The sequence below is a fragment of the Gymnodraco acuticeps genome, unplaced genomic scaffold (assembly GCF_902827175.1).
Source record: "Gymnodraco acuticeps unplaced genomic scaffold, fGymAcu1.1, whole genome shotgun sequence".
Lineage (NCBI taxonomy): Eukaryota > Metazoa > Chordata > Actinopteri > Perciformes > Bathydraconidae > Gymnodraco > Gymnodraco acuticeps.
Window position 1 is genome coordinate 77,312 of NW_022990008.1, and position 19,327 is coordinate 96,638.

General features: G+C 41.0%; 1 protein-coding gene across 1 annotated transcript in view; it reads left to right on the top strand.

Annotated features, from left to right (window-relative positions):
* The window catches only part of fam135b (family with sequence similarity 135 member B), a 78,205-nt gene extending 62,370 nt beyond the window's left edge, over positions 1-15,835 (top strand). Inside the window, 12 exon segments of the mRNA XM_034213046.1 lie at positions 2,226-2,380; positions 3,307-5,161; positions 6,424-6,590; positions 8,171-8,262; positions 8,358-8,455; positions 10,170-10,321; positions 11,486-11,499; positions 11,501-11,545; positions 11,548-11,586; positions 11,589-11,604; positions 12,049-12,162; positions 14,837-15,835. Coding sequence (XP_034068937.1) covers positions 2,226-2,380; positions 3,307-5,161; positions 6,424-6,590; positions 8,171-8,262; positions 8,358-8,455; positions 10,170-10,321; positions 11,486-11,499; positions 11,501-11,545; positions 11,548-11,586; positions 11,589-11,604; positions 12,049-12,162; positions 14,837-15,042 — 2,953 coding nt within the window. The 3' untranslated portion in view covers positions 15,043-15,835.
* Positions 15,836-19,327: the final 3,492 nt, after the last annotated feature.

The window sequence follows — 19,327 nt, forward strand, 5'->3', positions numbered from 1 at the left end:
TTTATCTTCAGTAGACTGGACTACTGCAATGGTGTCTTCACAGGTCTCACTAAAACATCTATTAGAAAGCTGCAGCTGATTCAGAACGCCGCTGCTCGAGTCCTCACTAACACTAAGAAAGTGGATCACATCACTCCTGTTCTGAAGTCTTTACACTGGCTTCCTGTGTGTCAAAGAATAGATTTCAAAAATACTGCTGCTGGTTTATAAAGCACTGAATGGTTTAGGCCCAAAATACATTTCTGACCTCCTGCTAAATGATGAACCATCCAGATCTCTCAGGTCTTCAGGGACTGGTCAGCTTTCTGTCCCCAGAGTCAGAACTAAACATGGAGAAGCAGCGTTCAGTTATTATGCTCCAAATATCTGGAACAAACTCCCAGAAACCTGCAGGTCCGCTGCAACTCTGACTACTTTTAAATCCAGGCTGAAGACTTTTCTTTTTGTCGCTGCTTTTAATTGAACTATTCACATCTTAAACTGCACTGTAACTTTTATCCATGTATTTTTTATTTTAATGTTTATTTTATTAGCTTTTCTTTTTAATGACTGATTTTAAATGCCATTTTCTTAATGTCTTTCGTTTTTTGTAAAGCACTTTGAATTGCCTTGTGTTGAAAGGTGCTATATAAATAAACTTGCCTTGCCTTGCCTTATGTACAGTACCAGTCAAACGTTTGGACGTTCTCTTTCAATGGTTTTCGTTGATTTAAAATGTGTTTTGTAGATTAATACTGAAGACATCAAAACTATGAAAGAACACATATGGAATTATCTAGTAAATAAAAACCTTCGAATGAGAAGGTGTTACGACTGATTAAACGGGTATGAACTCAAGTGCACAACTCACACAGGATTTAACAAAAAAAGGTTTATTCAAACCAAAGCTCAACTATAGTGGTACAAAAAACAAAATCACTCTTAAAGAAGAAAAACACGAGGAGCATGAACAACAAAAATACTTAAATAAGACGTGGCTCGAAGCTCTGCTTGGGGGTAATCCTGGATTGATAATGCTGGTTGTAGTCACAAGGAACGAAACGAACTGGCACAGGACAGAGGGAGACGAGGACAATAAATACACCAGGTAATGGGGAACAGGTGGAAACAATCAGGGGCGGGGTCGACAATCACAGGAGTGGGAGACACACAAGGAAGGGAGGTCAGAGTATCTGAAACGAGAGGGAAGGTTACTATTAAAAAATAAAGTGGAAAATCACTAGACAAAGTCAAAAACACTTAACTAAACTTAACATCATTTGCGAGAGAAGACAGAAGGTGTTTCCAAACTTTTGACTGGTAATAGATCATTGGGTAGTGCTGCACTTCAGCCTATTGTAGCCACAATTAGCTTAAAAACAACAAACACTAACCCCTAGATTCCACCGCGGTTTTGGTCCGGCCTCCTCCGGCGTCATACCCTACCGGGCGCGTTTCAGTTTTTGTTGATTTGGGCATATTTCCTGGACAGGCTACTTTGTACAGACAAAGTTCATAATAATTGTAATGTTCCAGTTATAAACGACATGACTCAAAGATGTGTTGCTGTATTTTAGTGGTAAAAAAATGCATTCATCATCATAATTATTTTATAAATATAATTTACACAGTGCCTGTAAACCGGAGGAGAACGCTGGCATTTATTCTCCTACTTGAAAGACTACGGAGGGATAGGGTCTGCAAAATTAGTTTGTGTGTGCGTATATATATATATATATATGCTCTGAACGTTCCACTTCCTGCCTGCCCGACATTACCTCACGGCTGCGTCGCGTCGAAAAATAGACTTCAATCCTATTTCGAGCGGAGCCCAGCGGCGAGACGCTTCTGGGACGCTTCTGAGCCGTAACGCGGCGCGTCTGGTGGAATAGCACCCATTGACTAGAGTGGCCGTGATCCTTGCGGATGCCGCGGTGCAGCCGTAACGCGCCGCAGACGGACCCGGTGGAATCTAGTTACAGATAAGATGCTGCTGCTTCAGATTGTTCACCTGCCAAAACCTTATTTTAATCTTTCACACATAAAGAAAAGGAACTTTTGTTCTCAAGTCATGAACCAACGAGATAAATCAACTTGAATCAGACTTAGAACAATGGATCTCAAGATTGTTTGCCCTGCCAACTTCTCTTACAGGGCTTTCGTATATTAGCCCACCCATGATAAAATACATTATTCTACATATGGAGAAAAGTTCAATCATGGTATTATTCTTCTTCTTCATTCAGGATCAATAGACATGGCCAGATAGCTGCAGACGTGCGGAGCTCAGACTATCTGACCAAGATGCCTCCTCTACCTGTCGAGTGCCTGGACATCGATGGAGACTGGAACAGCTTGCCGATCATCTTCGAGGACCGATACGTGGAATCTCCTCAAACAGGTAATATAGGAAATAAATGATTCTCAGCAAAATACATTTTCTTTTGCTATTTGTTAAAAAAATATCACTCGTCACCAGCTTGAGCTTCAATATCAGAACATATGTGTAAAGGAATATTTTAGTCTTGTTAAAGTATATAGAGTTTAGTGACTTGTCCTCGGGAATCTGTTTAATGGTTAAAGTGTATTCCTGCCTGTAATGTGATCCATAGCTTCTCAGGAAGACACAAGTCAAGAGGTCATCTGATGTCTTGTGGGGGGAGAAGCTTGGCTCATGTGGGTTTGCAATGCAACGAGTCTTTGTCTCGACATCTGGCATGCATTAAAGGAAAACCTGCGTGTTTTAGGGCCCTCCTCTTCTAAGGTATAGATGTGTTCTTGGCGCTTTTGTCTTCAGAGTTGGCTGGTATCTTACATGAGAACTGTAGTATACTGTGATCTCTCCGGCTGTACGAATTCTCAATAAATATCAGTGTATTGACAGGCGAATCCAGTTTCCCTCATTTCATGATTGGCTCAACATTGCTGCAAAGAAGTTTTTACTTCACAATATGTATTTATTATCCTCTCATCAACTAGTTCCTGAACAGTGTCCTTCACATGCTGATATCCAAGAGAGGGAGTTACACAGTCACAAGATGGAGGAATAGAAAGCAGTCTTCAATGTTTACTTCAGATTGGCTCCACGTCAGAAATGAGCATGCTTGATGTCTATCTCCATAGAGGCTGAATCATCATGTTAATCACATCGCTATCATATGCCTCAAACAGTCCTGATGCTCTTCTAGGTAATCACACATCCTGTCCTGTACACAGCTACAGTTGGGATACCTTTGTTATCATGTGTACTCTGATACTGGAAGAGGACGTTCAGTATTTTCCCAACACTATTACATAAAGTTAAGTGCAATGCCTTTCTCTTTCCAGAGTGGGAATCACATGTGCCAACCGCTGATGGGAAGACCAACCCAGGTCTCAATGGGATTTTTGAAAGCAGGCAGGAAAACGGAACAGCAGCAAAACTCAAGGATCAAATGGACATTGATGACTGCATGGACCTGCCCACATATATGTCACTCATGGCAGAGCAGAGTAAGACCAGCACTAACATCAGAAGTACCCAGAACATCATCCTAACTAAAGACAATGCTGAACCCTCTCTACTAGAGGCAGAACTCTTAAAGCAACCAGAGGAAACACAAGACCAGCATGTGGACAGCTGTAATCCAGATCTGAGGTTCATTGAAGTTAAGCCTTGTGATGTCCTCTCCTCAAACCACGACCCCCTCATTGACACCAATAACATCAGTGATGAGTCACCTGAACATCAGTTAGAAAATACCGTGCAACTTTGCGATGCAACCAGTGACAGCAACGCAAGAGAGAGTGAAAACACTGAAGAGGAGTCTGATATTGCCATGCCATTAAACCACTCTATGGACGATGAGAGTGAAGATGTTCCTCCTGGCAGCGTACAGACTTCCTACGCACATCCGGTTATACCAACCTTTCCGGGCGATCTCAGAAAAGAGATGATTCACCGCGGAGGCCTGGTGGGCTCCAAGATCATGAAGCGCTCGTCCTCGGTTATTTCTGACTCAGGTATCGAGAGCGAGCCCAGCTCAGTGGCCTGGCCCCTCGAGGCTGTGCTGAGAGGCAGACCTCCCCTCGACTTCTCCAGCGAAAGAGAGATCCCACGACAAATAGTGTGTCGCCACCGGGTTCACAGAAGCTCCCTGGAAGGCCTCCAAATGGAGAGCAACGGCAGCGGAGGTATACAAGCCTCCCTCACCTCTATTAGCTCCTTGCCCTATGAGGATGATCAGAGGCAGCTCAGCAAACTGACCAAATCTGTGTCAGCACCGCAGATCAGCAGCCCTGAAGACACTGAGGAGGACCGTGTGCTCAACCAGGAAATAGATAGCTTAGTGCAACATTCATTGAATATCAACTGCTCTTCTTTGAACAGCAACCTGGATCCGAGTTCAGCGACAAATCTTATCCTGGAGGAGAGTATTAGCTCTGAAAGCTCTGCTCAGTACCTGCCAGAGACGAGCTTAACCCACTCCGTGTTAAGTGGTGTGTCTGAAGGACTGATTTTACAAGAGTCTGTCGAGAGCCCTCATGTGAAGGAAAGTGCTGTTATTGGCAGCCAGGGGGAGAATAAGAACCATCAAACACACACCAGTGGAGAGAGCACCTCAGTGGAGGATGTGCATTTAGCTGAAACAGAAACAGCTCCCTGCAGCTGTGGAAACAGATCATGTGTGCATAAAAGTGCAGCAGCTCAAGAGAGAATTCACTCTAAGGATGAGTGGCAACATTTCCATGAGAGCGAAGTGATCCATGTTGAAGACCAGAAGTGTCTGGATCTTTTAGGGCTTCAACAAACCAGAAATCTCCCCAGAAACATTGCTCAGAGGCCCAGTGACCTTTCAGGGTTGATAGCCAATGATATCGCATCACCTGTCGACCTCAATGGGATATCAACCAGTGAAAAAGAGCCTTTAGAGTGCCAGACGAAGCCCGCTAAGATACCCAACTCTGGGCTGGCCTTCGTGAATAAGAAGATGGTGGAGGTGGTGAACATGTCGGTGTCCTGCGCCCCCACCTGTCTGCCATTTTCTTCTGCTCTGAGAGACTCTCCTTCCATCAATGGGATGTCCGCTCGCCAGGCTACCTCGCCGATCACCAATCAGCCGCTGGGCTCCTTCGGTATCATCTCCTCGTATTCGCTCAATCCCCTGAACATGGACGACGAGTCCAATGAACGGATGCTAAAGTGAGTTCATGTTTCACTTTAACCCTCCTGTTGTCTTCGGGTCAAATCTGACCGATTTTCTACTTTCATCAATCATAACTTTTTTGTTTTACATTCGATTGCATTAAGGCTTCATGATATCCTTCACAGTAGACATTTGAACATATACAATGGCTGATCACCACTTTCATTGAATTTTGGATGATTTAGTCAACTTTGTAACACCCATGGTGTTCCCGGTCAAAAGTGACCGCCATAAAGAAAATGAATTAGTAACCATCCGGATCAGATAAAACACACACACACACACACACACACACACCCACACACACACAGAACAATTTGATAAATTTCCCGCTCTTATGTGCCCCTCCCCCCACATGGATCACACCTGGCACACGCAATACATGTTCAGTGACTGTGCTTTGTATTTACTGCAGTTTTTCATGTATACCAGTAGTCTGATACAATATGTACAGTTTGAAAGGGTGTTAAATTAAATTTGATGATTAATGTAATAACAGTTAAAACAGGACTGGTCAAATTTGACCGTGGACACCAAAGTAAGGGGGGGGAACAAAGGCATTTGGAGGGTTAACATAGGACAGAGCCTGCTGAAAATGTGTTTTAAACGCCAATGTAAACATGTCTACTTAAAGACTTAGACCTAGACTTATCCACTAACTTCAGATTCATTACTGGATTATTGGATTGTCAAAAGAAGTAGCTTTTGTTGGACATTTGTTTGAATTTGTGCCCTTTTTGATAACTTTGTTGGAGTAATATTATAATCCATGACAACTACAGACATAAAGCCAAAAGACAAGGTGTTATGGGTATGTGGAGATGACTGTTGACATGTGGAGCCGTAGCTGGCAGTTACTCGTGCTTGGAAAGCCTAACAAAATGCATTGAGGGCAAACATGAGGTGCGAAGTCAAGGCGAGGTGAGTGTGTTTAGTAACATCAAAGAGAGAGCAGGCAAATCCATCATGATGAGCAGAAAGTACAGGAGCTGGAGTCAGATTCGTTTTGACTCACAGCTCAGATCTGTAACCTGGCAAGACGACAGGGTGTACAACTTAGAGAAGCTGCTTATAAGTCTGTGAGACTATTGTGTGGAGGTTTGCTCAGAAGTAGACAAATGTTAACTGAATTAATCAAATACAAAATGCAACAGATGTATGATATAAACTTTACTGCATAATAAAATCTTAGATCAGCATCTTTTAGCAATTTAATCTCATGGTTTCTTTCACCAAACGTCGTCTCCCTTTCCTCCAGTTTCTACAAAGCCAAAGAGGATCTGCTGAAGGAGTTGAGCTTCCAGGCGAGTCTTTACAGCGACCTTCCTCTCCTGGCCTCAGATCTGCCGTACTTCCCCCCCGAGGAGGATGACGAGGAGTTTGATGACGGCATTCACCTCGTGGTGTGTGTCCACGGGCTGGATGGTGAGTCCACATGCAAGGTTCTGGTTCACTGGCAGCAAAATACCACTGCAAGAGTTAAACATGCCAAGACATGGGAGGAGGGATTTTATGGATCGTAGTATTATGACTTAAAAAATGTTACATATTAAAAGAAAAGCTATTTTCTAAATATAATGTTCATATCAAAATGTATTAAAGCCCCAAATCACAAGAAATGCCTCAAAGGGCAAAGCAAGCAAAGACAAAATACAAACATCATAGCATAACAATTATAAAAACATTATACATCAACATAAGTATTGCCTTGTGATAAAAGCACGTGACAGAAGTGATTCCTCTGACATTAAAATAAGTCTTAGTTCAACGAGCAACACTTACATTTAGTTTGCGCCAGAGAGTGCATATGCTCCATTGTGTGCCATTGCTGAAACCACATTTGAAAAAAATATATATATAACAAAAACCAAATATATCAAACTGGCTTTAGAGAGCCTGTCATGAGCTGCCTCATTCCTAGTTTATTGTTTTATTCTAGTGTCTTTTAACAATTGTAAATGTAGTATGGTCTCTTACCCCTCCTGCTGTATTTAGGTCAAATCTGACCGATTTACTACTTTCATCAATCATAACTGTTTTGTTTTACATTCGATTGCATTAAGGCTTCATGATATCCTTCACAGTAGACATTTGAACATATACAATTGCTGATCACCACTTTCATTGAATTTTGGATGATTTAGTCAACTTTGTAACACCATGGTGTTCCCGGTCAAACATGACCGCCATAAAGAAAAGGAATTAGTAACCATCCGGATCAGATACCACACACACACACACACACACACACACACACACACACACAACACACACACACACACACACACACACACACACACACACACACACACACACGACACACACACACACACACACACACACACACACACACACACACACACACACACATATACCATGTATACATCACTTCAGGGGACATTACATTGACTTACATGCATTTCCTGGAGATTTATCCTAACCTTAACCATAACCAACACATGCCTAATCCTAAACCTAACCCTAATCCTAAACCTAATCCTAAACCTAACCAAGTCTTCACCCTAAAATTAATGATTCCCCTTATGGGGACCTCCAATTTGTCCCCATAAGGGAGGCGAGTCCCCACACGTGACTGTGTAAACAGATTTAGGGTCCCCACAAGTATAGTAATGCTAGGCCACACATACCCACACACACACACACAGAACAATTTGACACATTTCCCGCTCTTATGTGCCCATCCCCCACATGGATCACATCTGGCACGCGCAATACATGTACAGTTTGAAAGGGTGTTAAATGAAATTTGGTGCTGATTAATGGTTTTTGTGTTACTGTAATAGCAGTTAAAACAGGACCGGTCAAATTTGACCGCGAACACCAAAGTAAGGGGGGGGGGGAACAAAGACAATAGGAGGGTTAAACCTTGTCCTACAAACTTAGAAATATCTCTTTGCATTGTTTGTTCTGTGAACACCAATGCCAGGTGTGTTGCGTAAATGATCAATGTGCCAGAAACTACATATCTTCCTCTCTACTCGTAGGAAACAGCGCAGACCTCCGGTTGGTGAAGACTTTCATCGAGTTGGGACTTCCAGGATCCAGACTGGACTTCCTCATGTCTGAAAGGAACCAGGTACGTTTGGGGAAATGGGGAAAAATGTATCACATGAAACATTTTCGAAGTTGATTTGTAGCATGCTGACTACCGTGGTTTTTCTTTCCCTGCAGATCGACACGTTTGCAGATTTCGACACGATGACGGACAGGTTGCTGGATGAGATCATTCAGCACGTCCAGCTGTACAATCTCACTATAGGCAGGATCAGGTCAGTCGCTCTACATTAAAACTGTGCCACACACACATTAAACTCTCCTTTTGATTGATTATGATTGATTATGTGAGTTAGAGGGGGGATTCAATCAATTTAAGCAGAATGTTACAAGCACCCAGAACAAACTCAGCCAGACTGAACAGTACAGAACTGAGTGGAACAACATTCGGACAACTTTTTTGGGGGGTTTGTAATGGGGTTGTGTGTGTGTGTGTGTGTGTGTGTGTGTGTGTGTGTGTGTGTGTGTGTGTGTGTGTGTGTGTGTGTGTGTGTGTGTGTGTGTGTGTGTGTGTGTGTGTGTGTGGCCTAGCATTACTATACTTGTGGGGACCTAAATCTGTTTACATAGTCACGTGTGGGGACTCGCCTCCCTTATGGGGACAAATTGGAGGTCCCCATGAGGGGAATCATTAATTTTAGGGTGAAGACTTGGTTAAGGTTAAGGGTAAGGGTTAGGATTAGGCACGTGTTGGTTATGGTTAAGGTTAGGATAAGTCTCCAGGAAATGCATGTAAGTCAAGGTAATGTCCGCTGAAGTGATGTATACATGGTGTGTGTGTGTGTGTGGCCTAGCATTACTGTACTTGTGGGGACCTACATCTGTTTACACGGTCATGTGTGGGGACTCGCCTCCCTTATGGGGACAAAATGTTTGCAAGGTTTTATGTAAGACTTGTCTCTGTAAATCTGCAATTATGAGTATAAATACATGCGTGCTTGTGTGTGTATCGATAAATGTAGATTTTGTATATATTTTTAAGGTTTAAAATCATGTAAAGATACAATTTGTGTCATAAATGTACATTTTAGGTCAGGTTGAACACTTTTTTGTACACTTTGTGAAAAATTGTCTTTGGTGTAACCATAATCGACATGAATAACGAATAAGAAAAAAGTAATGTTTTATTCAGCTGTTTACTTTGATCCTATACGCTTATAAACTCATTCTCTTTGGGCAGTAGATGGCAGCAGAGACTGCCCATCCTCAGCATGAATGCCTTAACTCCTGAGAATCCCTGTTTCATGATAATTTATTGTCTCTACGTTCCCGAGAAGGATTAGCAGCACAACATGGATGAAAAGCTGTTATCATAGCGTGCCAATAGGTTTCTGACTTTCACTTGATGGACTGTGCTCCTCTATGCTGCCGTGTGTTGCCTGGTTCTCATCAAATTAAGCCATTCATCTTCCCACTTAATTGCCCTCAATGTGCCAATTTATTCTTTTGTAAGAGTTGCTACCCAACTTACTTTATTGTGGCGTATTCTCTAGAGAATAAGTATCAAAAACAAAGGCAATGGACTGCCACAACAGCATCTGGTTCTTCCCACATTACTGCTATATTTTAGGAGATAAATGAGAAGGAGGGGGAACAGCAATGAGGGATTTGGGGTTTTAGTAATTAAACGAAGTGACAGACATATAGCTTCATGAATCTGCTGGGAGAGCTATTCATTTGTATGCTATATCCTCTGTGTTTAGCGTCATTAAGTTGAGAATGTTTAACAAGTGAATGCATTTCTGAAATGACCAAATGTTGTAGCTAGAATCTCAAAATAGCTCGAACTACTTCCTACATGCAGAAGAATCTATAATAAGCGATGCTCACGGTGTCAGAGGTCAGCAGAGTTGGAGGCGTTGTTTTTTCCACTCGCCCACTCACGCTGTGAGTTTCTCTCACTGATAGTTGTTTGTCTTCGGCCAACAGCTTCATCGGCCACTCTCTGGGGAACGTCATCATCCGATCGGTGCTGACGCGGCCTCGTTTCCGCTGCTATCTGCCCAAACTGCACACTTTCCTCTCGCTTTCCGGCCCACACTTGGGAACATTGTACAACAGCAGCACTTTGGTCAGCACAGGTGAGGTCACCGCGCGAAAAAACTGCACACTGCTTTATTTACACAATGCATATTGCCGTGTTTTGTGCTCCTCAGCAGCTTTTTATATCGACTGTTAGAAAAATCTCACTCGTCACCGGCTTGAGCTTCAATATCAGGATCCATGTATTTATTATCCTTGCAAGAATGGAAGTAGTCATCACATACAGAGCATTTGGTACAACTAGTTCCTGAACAGTGTCCTTCACATGCTACTACTACAATTACTTATACTACTACCACCACTACTACTACTACTACTACTTCTACTAGTACAACCTACTACAGCTCCAACTTATACTACTAACACCACTACTACTCATACAACTATTAATACAACTACTACTATTACTACTACAACTACTTATACCACTACCACTACTACTAGTAATACAACTACTACTACTGTTAGAAAAATATCCCTGGTCCCCGGCTTGAGCTTCAATCTCAGGATCCATGTATTTGTGATCCTCTCCAGAATGGAAGTAGTCATCACATACAGAGCATCAACTAGTTCCTGAGCAGTGTCCTTCACATGCTGATATCCAAGAGAGGGAGTTACACAGTCACAAGATGGAGGAATGCCGCTTCTTGTTTATCATACATCCTGTCATGAACAAAATACTGAGTTTTTTCTCTAAATGTTGGCTATTTTCTGAAAATCTGAAAATCCAGACTTTTTTTCCTCAAAATTCTGAATTTTTTCTCAAAATCTCAAAAAGTATGACTTTTTCCTCAAAATTAAGACTTTTTCTCAAAATATTAAAATGATGACTTTTCTCAGTATATCGGCAAGAGAGGGAGTTACAGTCACAAGATGGAGGAATAGAAGCAGTCTTCAATGTTTACTTCAGATTAGCTTCCACGTCAGAAAGAGCATGGCTTGTCATGTCTATCTCCATAGAGGCTGAATCATCATGTTAATACACATAGCTATCATATGCCTAAAACAGTCCTGTATGCTCTTCTAGGTAATCACACATCCTGTCATGTTCAGCAGCTACAAGTTGGGGTACGCTTGTTTATGCATGTTACTCTCCGACATTGGAAGAGGACATTCAGTATTTTCCACCAACGTCTACCAATACCGATCCATATCTGCTCTGCTTCCGATGCTTGATTGTGAGTTTTTTTGTGTTATTTCAGGTCTGTGGTTAATGGCAGAAGTTGAAGAAATCAGGATCGTTGCTACAAGGCTTCACCTTCAGAGGCAGCACGTGGAGCCACGGAAAACATTCCTCTATGTCGGCTGAGTCAGAAACCAGGTACCGTGTGAAACAAAGACCAGTATAATCGACTGGCTTCCCTTTACAGACTATTACATGAAAGACAAACCTGTTCAAATATTCATGAAAATCTTGTCAAATATCTGTACGTGTCAGCTCGCTAACACTCAACCCCTGTGAGAGGCCTCCCCACTGTTAGAGTGGAACAAAGCAGTCGTTTGTCACACAGGCTTGAAGAAGATAAGCCTGAAAACACTATTTTACCCCTCCAGAGCTGTGGCAGGCTGACAAAATGATCCAAACCCTGTCATTGGAAACCCACCAGCGCACTCCGTTAAAAGCACACTGACAGCAGACTTGAGAAAAAAAACACGGTTTTATCGTATCAAGCCTGTCATTGTTCTTGTGATTGCACTTTGTCTTCTTGTCTGTCTGGCACACGTACTGCAGTCTCATTATCTTGTTTGTTATGTGCCGTTTCAGGGCTCCAGTTCTTCAAGAACGTGGTGTTGGTGGCGTCTCCACAGGACCGATACGTTCCTTTCCACTCGGCAAGGATAGAGATGTGCAAAACTGCTCTTAAGGACAGGACCACAGGTGAGGCGTGCATGCTGTATCGCTAAATTGGATCGTCTTTCAGTATTTAAAACAACAAACCCAGTTTTTCTTTACAAATAGCAATGCCAATACTGACTACAAGTTAAATACTGTACCAGAGTATCTGTTACATCACTTAGTTCAACTAACCGGGATAATATAAAGTGACACTATGTTATTTTTGAAAGAATAAATAGCACATCCTTTCTCCTTTGAGTCGACATTTATTTTCCAAAGCAAATAAATGCACACTTTCACAATTCAATATGTCTATTAGCATGCAGCTACAGCAAGCTAGAGATATGCTGCTACAGCAAGCTAGAGATTGGGCATTGTGACTTTTGTTTTCTCAAGCCCCTTTCCAACTGGACTGAAAATACATTAGTAGAAGTAACCACTGTAAGTGCTTTTGAAAGAAGCCTATCACCTTGATTGAAGTGGGTTTTCATCAACTTGCATACACGCACATTTCAGTGGAAAAAAGGGTTTAATTAACTCAGTAGGACAGTATGGCTTTTTCCCCCTTGTTTTACCTTAAACCACTATCCTGTAAACACCACATGTAGCCACATTGGCCTTTTCTTTAACACAAAACTGAAAGACTTGCTGACACCTAGCTTAAAGACTGGAAGCAGGGGGAAACAGCTAACCTGTCATTTACTTTACAGCAGCTCAAATGAACAAGGTTATATGTTTTCCTGTTACCATTAGAGGACGCTTTATACAAAAGAAGTCCAAAATAATTGGAAGACTCAAGAAGTAATAATAATAGAGTACTTTTAAAGCACCTTTCACAGCTAAAAGCAATCACAAAGTGCTAAATAGCAGCTAAAAAGACATTCAATTTATTGTCAAACAAAAAAACAAATCAATACCAAATCAAGTGAACTGACTGAGGGCTGATGGGTCGGACACACTTCACAAAAGAAGAGAATCTGGGCTCTGGCTACTAACCCAGAACAACATTCAAACCTAATAGAAATAAATCAATGTAAACGGGACAACTGGACCCGTGAAAAAACAAAGAACCAGCAAGGACACAAGATCAAGTGAAAAGAAACGGAGATAAACTTCCTGCTCTGTCTTATTGGTTTCCCTAAATCAGGCCTGACCAGATTCACCTGGGAGGGAGACTTCAACTTCCTACTCAACATTAAGTGAAATCAATGGCATTTTGAAGGGCTGTAATTCAGAACATGTATAAATATAAGACAGGATAACATAAGAGATACTTTATTGATACCAAATTGGGACATGTTTGCGTTGCAGCTGCATACAAAGCAAAACAAGGCATTGCACATAAGTAGAAATTAATACACTGAACAAAAATATAAACGCAACACTTTTGTTTTTGCTCCCATTTTTCATGAGATGAACTCAAAGATCTAAAACATTTTCTATATCACAAAATAACTATTTCTCTCAAATATTGTTCACAAATCTGAAAAAATCTGTGATAATAATAATGCCGAGATAATCCATCCCACCTCACAGGTGTGGCATATCAAGATGCTGATTAGACAGCATGAATATTGCACAGGTGTGCCTTAGGCTGGCCACAATAAAAGGCCACTCTGAAACGTGCAGTTTTGCTTTATTGGGGGGGTCTGGGGGGGTCCGAAAACCAGTCATTATCTGGTGTGAGGGGTAGGGTTAGGGTTAGGGTAATGTTGTGAATCGAGTGGCCTGTGTTCGTCGTCCATAACATACGCCTGCCCATACCATAACCCCACCACCACCATGGGCCACTCGATTCACAACATTACCCTAACCCTAACCCTAACCCTACCCCTAACCCTAATTCTACCCCTCACACCAGATACTGACTGGATTTCGGACCCCCCCAATAAAGCAAATCTGCACGTTTCAGAGTGGCCTTTTATTGTGGCCAGCCTAAGGCACACCTGTGCAATAATCATGCTGTCTAATCAGCATCTTGATATGCCACACCTGTGAGGTGGGATGGATTATCTCGGCAAAGGAGAAGTGCTCACTATCACAGACTTTTTCAGATTTGTGAACAATATTTGAGAGAAATGGTTATTTTGTGTTTATAGAAAATGTTTTAGATCTTTGAGTTCATCTCATGAAAAATGGGAGCAAAAACAAAAGTGTTGCGTTTATATTTTTTGTTCAGTGTAGTACTAGAATTGAAACATCTCAAAATGCAATTTAAACGTAGAAAATATACAGTAGAAGAAAGAAAATCTATGAACACTATGAATCTATGAATCTATGAAGTGATGTTAAGGACTAAAGTAAAAATATTCCACTCACAGAAAGTGGAAAATAATATTATTTAATAGTATTTTTATGAAGTTTTGTTGTAAGAAAATTGAAACCACTTATTAAAAGTGAGGCTTGAGTGTAAATCTGTACCAAAAAATGTAAGCGTAAAATCTAATATTGTGGTTTTATAGGTTATTCGATTAATTGTACCCATTGGTAGATTTGGTTTGAAGTAAAATACATGGTATCTACAGTATCATCACACATGTTTCAGACAACAGGCACAACTTAAAATTCAAATAATTATAAACCACTAGAACAAACTCAAAAATAAAAATAGATAACATGTGACGCTGCTACACCTTGTGAGATAGCTGCAGGATGTCTTTGTTGGGATATGAATGTTAGTAGGACTCACTGACCTTTCCTCATTTCTGCACCAAAGGTCCCGTGTACACCGAGATGATCAACAACCTCCTGCAGCCAATCGTTGAGGCCAAAGAGTGCCGTCTGATCCGACAGAATGTTTTCCACGCTCTTCCCAACACGGCCAACACTCTGATCGGCCGCGCCGCTCACATCGCCGTCCTGGACTCTGAGCTGTTCCTGGAGAAGTTCTTCTTAGTGGCGGGGCTCAACTACTTCAAGTAAAGGTGCTAAACTGCAGGATAACAGGACAATATGTGTTGGTGACCTTCACGTTGTACAGTATATTCAATGTATATATGTCAAAGAAAGCTTGTAAATACAATTTGTTAAGATTGTTAGCAGCTGTTTAAAAAAAAAACAGTGTATTGTGACTGTTGAAAACTCCCAAGTCTGAGTTTGACATGTAGCCGTGCAAAACAAAACATCAGACAACTATAATTATGGATGTTTTAATGGCCTTATTAATAACCAGTCAGCAAGAACACAAACAGATGCTAATTATTGTCAAAAGCATTTAACTTCTTTCCCTTTAGAGATGGTTTGAAACCTTCATTATGGCTGGTTGATAGGATTGTTTCATAACCACGAAACCATCATAACTATCCTTAGACTTGAGGCAATAGATGAGCAGAATTTATCCCCTTGATTGTACATGAAGTATTTTGTTGTACAAAGCATATATGTTCCTTTATACAGAAATTAATTTATTGTTTTAAATTATTTATTTTGTATCTGCTTGAGTGTCTATATTGTAAGTAGTCCATCTAAATGTGATCCTTTGTGTGTTGTCTTCAAGTCTATCAAATTAAAGCATACAACAGAGGTGAACCCGAATAATTAACCCTCCTATTGTCTTCGTTTCCCCCTTACTTTGGTGTTCGCGGTCAAATTTGACCGGTCCTGTTTTAACTGCTATTACATGAACACAAAAACCATTAATCACCACATTTCATTTCACACCCTTTCAAACTGTACATATTGTATCCGACTACTGGTATACATGAAAAACTGCAGTAAATATACAAAGAACAGACACTGAACATGTATTGTGTGTGCCAGGTGTGATCCATGTGGGGGGATGGGCACATAAGAGCGGGACATGTGTCAAATTGTTTTGTGTGTGTGCCAGGCGTGATTCACATGGGGGGAGATTGGGCACATAATGGGGGGGGAACGTGTGTGTGTGTGTGTGTGTGTGTGTGTGTGTGTGTGTGTGTGTATAGTTACTAACACCATGGGTGTTTCAAAGTTGACTAAATCATCCAGAATTCAATGAAAGTGGTGATCAGCCATTGTAGCTATATGTTCAAATGTCTACTGTGAAGGATATCATAAAGCCTTAATGCAATCTAATGTAAAACAAAAAAGTTATGATTGATGAAAGTAGTAAATCGGTCAGATTTGACCCGAAGACAACAGGAGGGTTAAGTAAAGTGGATATCTAGTTTCTACACATTTCATACCATTTTTAACTCATAGATTCTGATATATATATAAATGTAAGGCTTCAGTATGGGAGAGCATTACAGCATCTTTTAATTGTGTGTATCTGCTGTACTAGCCTTGATGTTTAATGTATTGTTTGCACTAATTGATTGCTAGATGATTTACTACTATCATTGGCCAATTGCTCCCTTCAGTTGTTGTTCTGTGTTTCTCAAGCTTTACAGTATTTGTTTCAAGCCAACCCAAAGTGAGCATCTTCCTGCTTCCCTTGAAAACATACATTTTAATGTATTGACGAATTAAGTGGCCAAAAAAAATGCAAATTAAAACCACTATTACTAGCATGACTTCAACGTCTCTGTTAGCTAAAGGCTGACTATTGTTAATGTAATGTCCCGTCAACCTATAACCTATAACTTCAGATTAACAGATTTATTTTCTCATGTGAAAATCAAAATGATGTTGTTTTAAAATAGACCTATTGGACTGCTTGGCTTAAATACGGTGTGTATCTGGGTTTTCATGATTGGTTGCTGATAGTTAGCATGTCTGCATAGTTAGCTGGACATGCTAACATCGTAGCCCGGGAATTAATGATTGACCAGAGTTTGTCAGCATGTTTGTTTACTTAGTCATTCATGCTAACGTCCGAAGCCTTCAAATTATTGATTGGTTACTCTTACAGTAGTTTGCATGCCCGGTCAGTTGGCAGGATATGCTAACGTTCGTAGCCTTGTAATTAATTATTGGTTACTTTCAGTTAGCATGCCCTGATAGTTAGCCGGACAGGCTAACATAGCCTTGGGATTCATTATTGGTTACTTTCAATTAGCATGCCCGGATAGTTAGCCGGACATGCTAACGTTCGTAGCCTTGGAATTAATTATTGGTTACTTTCAGTTAGCATGCCCGGATAATTAGCCGGACATGCTAACGTTCGTAGCCTTGGAATTAATTATTGGTTACTTTCAGTTAGCATGGCCGGATAGTTAGCCGGACATGCTAACGTTCGTAGCCTTGGAATTAATTATTGGTTACTTTCAGTTAGCATGCCCGGATAGTTAGCCGGACATGCTAACGTTCGTAGCCTTGGAATTAATTATTGGTTACTTTCAATTAGCATGCCCGGATAATTAGCCGGACATGCTAACGTTCGTAGCCTTGGGAATAATTATTGGTTACTTTCAATTAGCATGCCCGGATAGTTAGCCGGACATGCTAACGTTCGTAGCCTTGTAATTAATTATTGGTTACTTTCAATTAGCATGCCCTGATAATTAGCCGGACATGCTAACGTTCGTAGCCTTGGAATTAATTATTGGTTACTTTCAGTTAGCATGCCAGGATAGTTAGCCGGACATGCTAACGTTCGTAGCCTTGGAATTAATTATTGGTTACTTTCAGTTAGCATGCCCAGATAGTTAGCCGGACATGCTAACGTTTAGAAGCTTGTCAAACTCTTACTCTTTGGAAAGGCTAGAAAAAGAACGCTGAGCATCTTCCTTACCATGCACACCGCTTCAACATGTGTACCGTAGAAAGCTTGACAGGCCTATCGTACATAAATAAACGTTTCAAGCTTTGATTATACAATAACTGTTCAGGAGTGGGATTTCGCAAACGGTCAATTACTTTGATAAACAGCATTGAAGCAAATATAAAAGCATTATTGCTTGATGACTTATTTCAGTTTTTCCCTGAATCTCGTGACATGGACACAGAAAAAAGTCTTAGTGAGACAATTAACTGCAAATCTACCAAACAATGTATGTGGAAGATACTCATTATCCATGACCAGCCTATATACAGTACAATCTTATGCTCTAATGACCATCACTTCTCTAATGAGCCGCTTTAAATTAAAATGGTCTACACCATACATTTCATAAGGCACTCGTTATTTTTTTAATTGCTTGAATCAGGACGTCATTGCTTTTGTTTTCTCCTTTGATTTCCCATAATGCATTGCACACACAACCACAGCCAAGATGCCCCTTAATTTCTTACAAATCAACTTTAATTTGATGCGTGATGAAAGCAGGGAAGCTCCTTTATACAGTAGCAGACACAGACTCATGTTATTTTTAGTGATATATTTTGATCATCTCGTTAGCATGAGAGTGGTTTCCTCCACAACCTCTGCTGTCACATTCAAGCGTGACACGAAAGATGCAGTTTTCCAGAATTCTGCGTGAAGACTGTTTCTCATCGCTGAGCTGTCAATCAAATGATGTTTACATTTTGACATAAGCAAACTGTTATCATAGTGTTGCCACAGACGTCTCATACCCAGCGATAGTTGTGAGTCTGCTGCATATGTATGTACACAGAGCTATATTTAACCTTTGCAATGGTTTGATAGCAAGTGCACTTTATTGACAACCTTGAATCAACTTCCACAAGCTTTACGAAATCTTAACCACTTTCTGTCTTGCGTTTTGTTTGTGTTTTTGGTTGAAACATGCACTGCTTCGTTCAGGCTGAAGGTCGCATTGTGCACTTGTTGTTCAAACTGACTATGGCTGTCCATCTAGGCCATTGTACGGTCTTCAAAGAGAACAAAAGATGACATTGCAAAGTGCTCTGTGATTGGCTCTAATCAAACGGGCTCAGGATGCAGAGATCGCTCTCAAAAAGCCACGAAGCAAAGCTGTGTAATCAATGTTTGGTAGCCGCCATGCATCACTTCTCAATCCCCCCCATAACACAAACACACACTGTATAGTGATGAGGCTGAGGCTTGTTTGCGTTTAAGGCCATGTGTGTTTACCCAGAAGGCTCAGTGGGAATCAATGGAGCAAAATAAGTGTTGAGACAAACCCATTCAAGGGCAAACACCGGGTGGAGATGTTTCATGAGATTTACTTGAAGGCACAATCAGAAATATGTGTATCTACGTTTCATTTTGTGACTAAATATGTCTGAGAGTATTACGTGTACATGTATGCTGCTGTCATGACTGAGTGTATTCAGAGGTGATCTATTAACCCTAAAGATCATCGCAAGTGCTGTCAACCTTCAAAACTAGCTGACTTGCACCTTTTTGTATTTGATTGCCCTT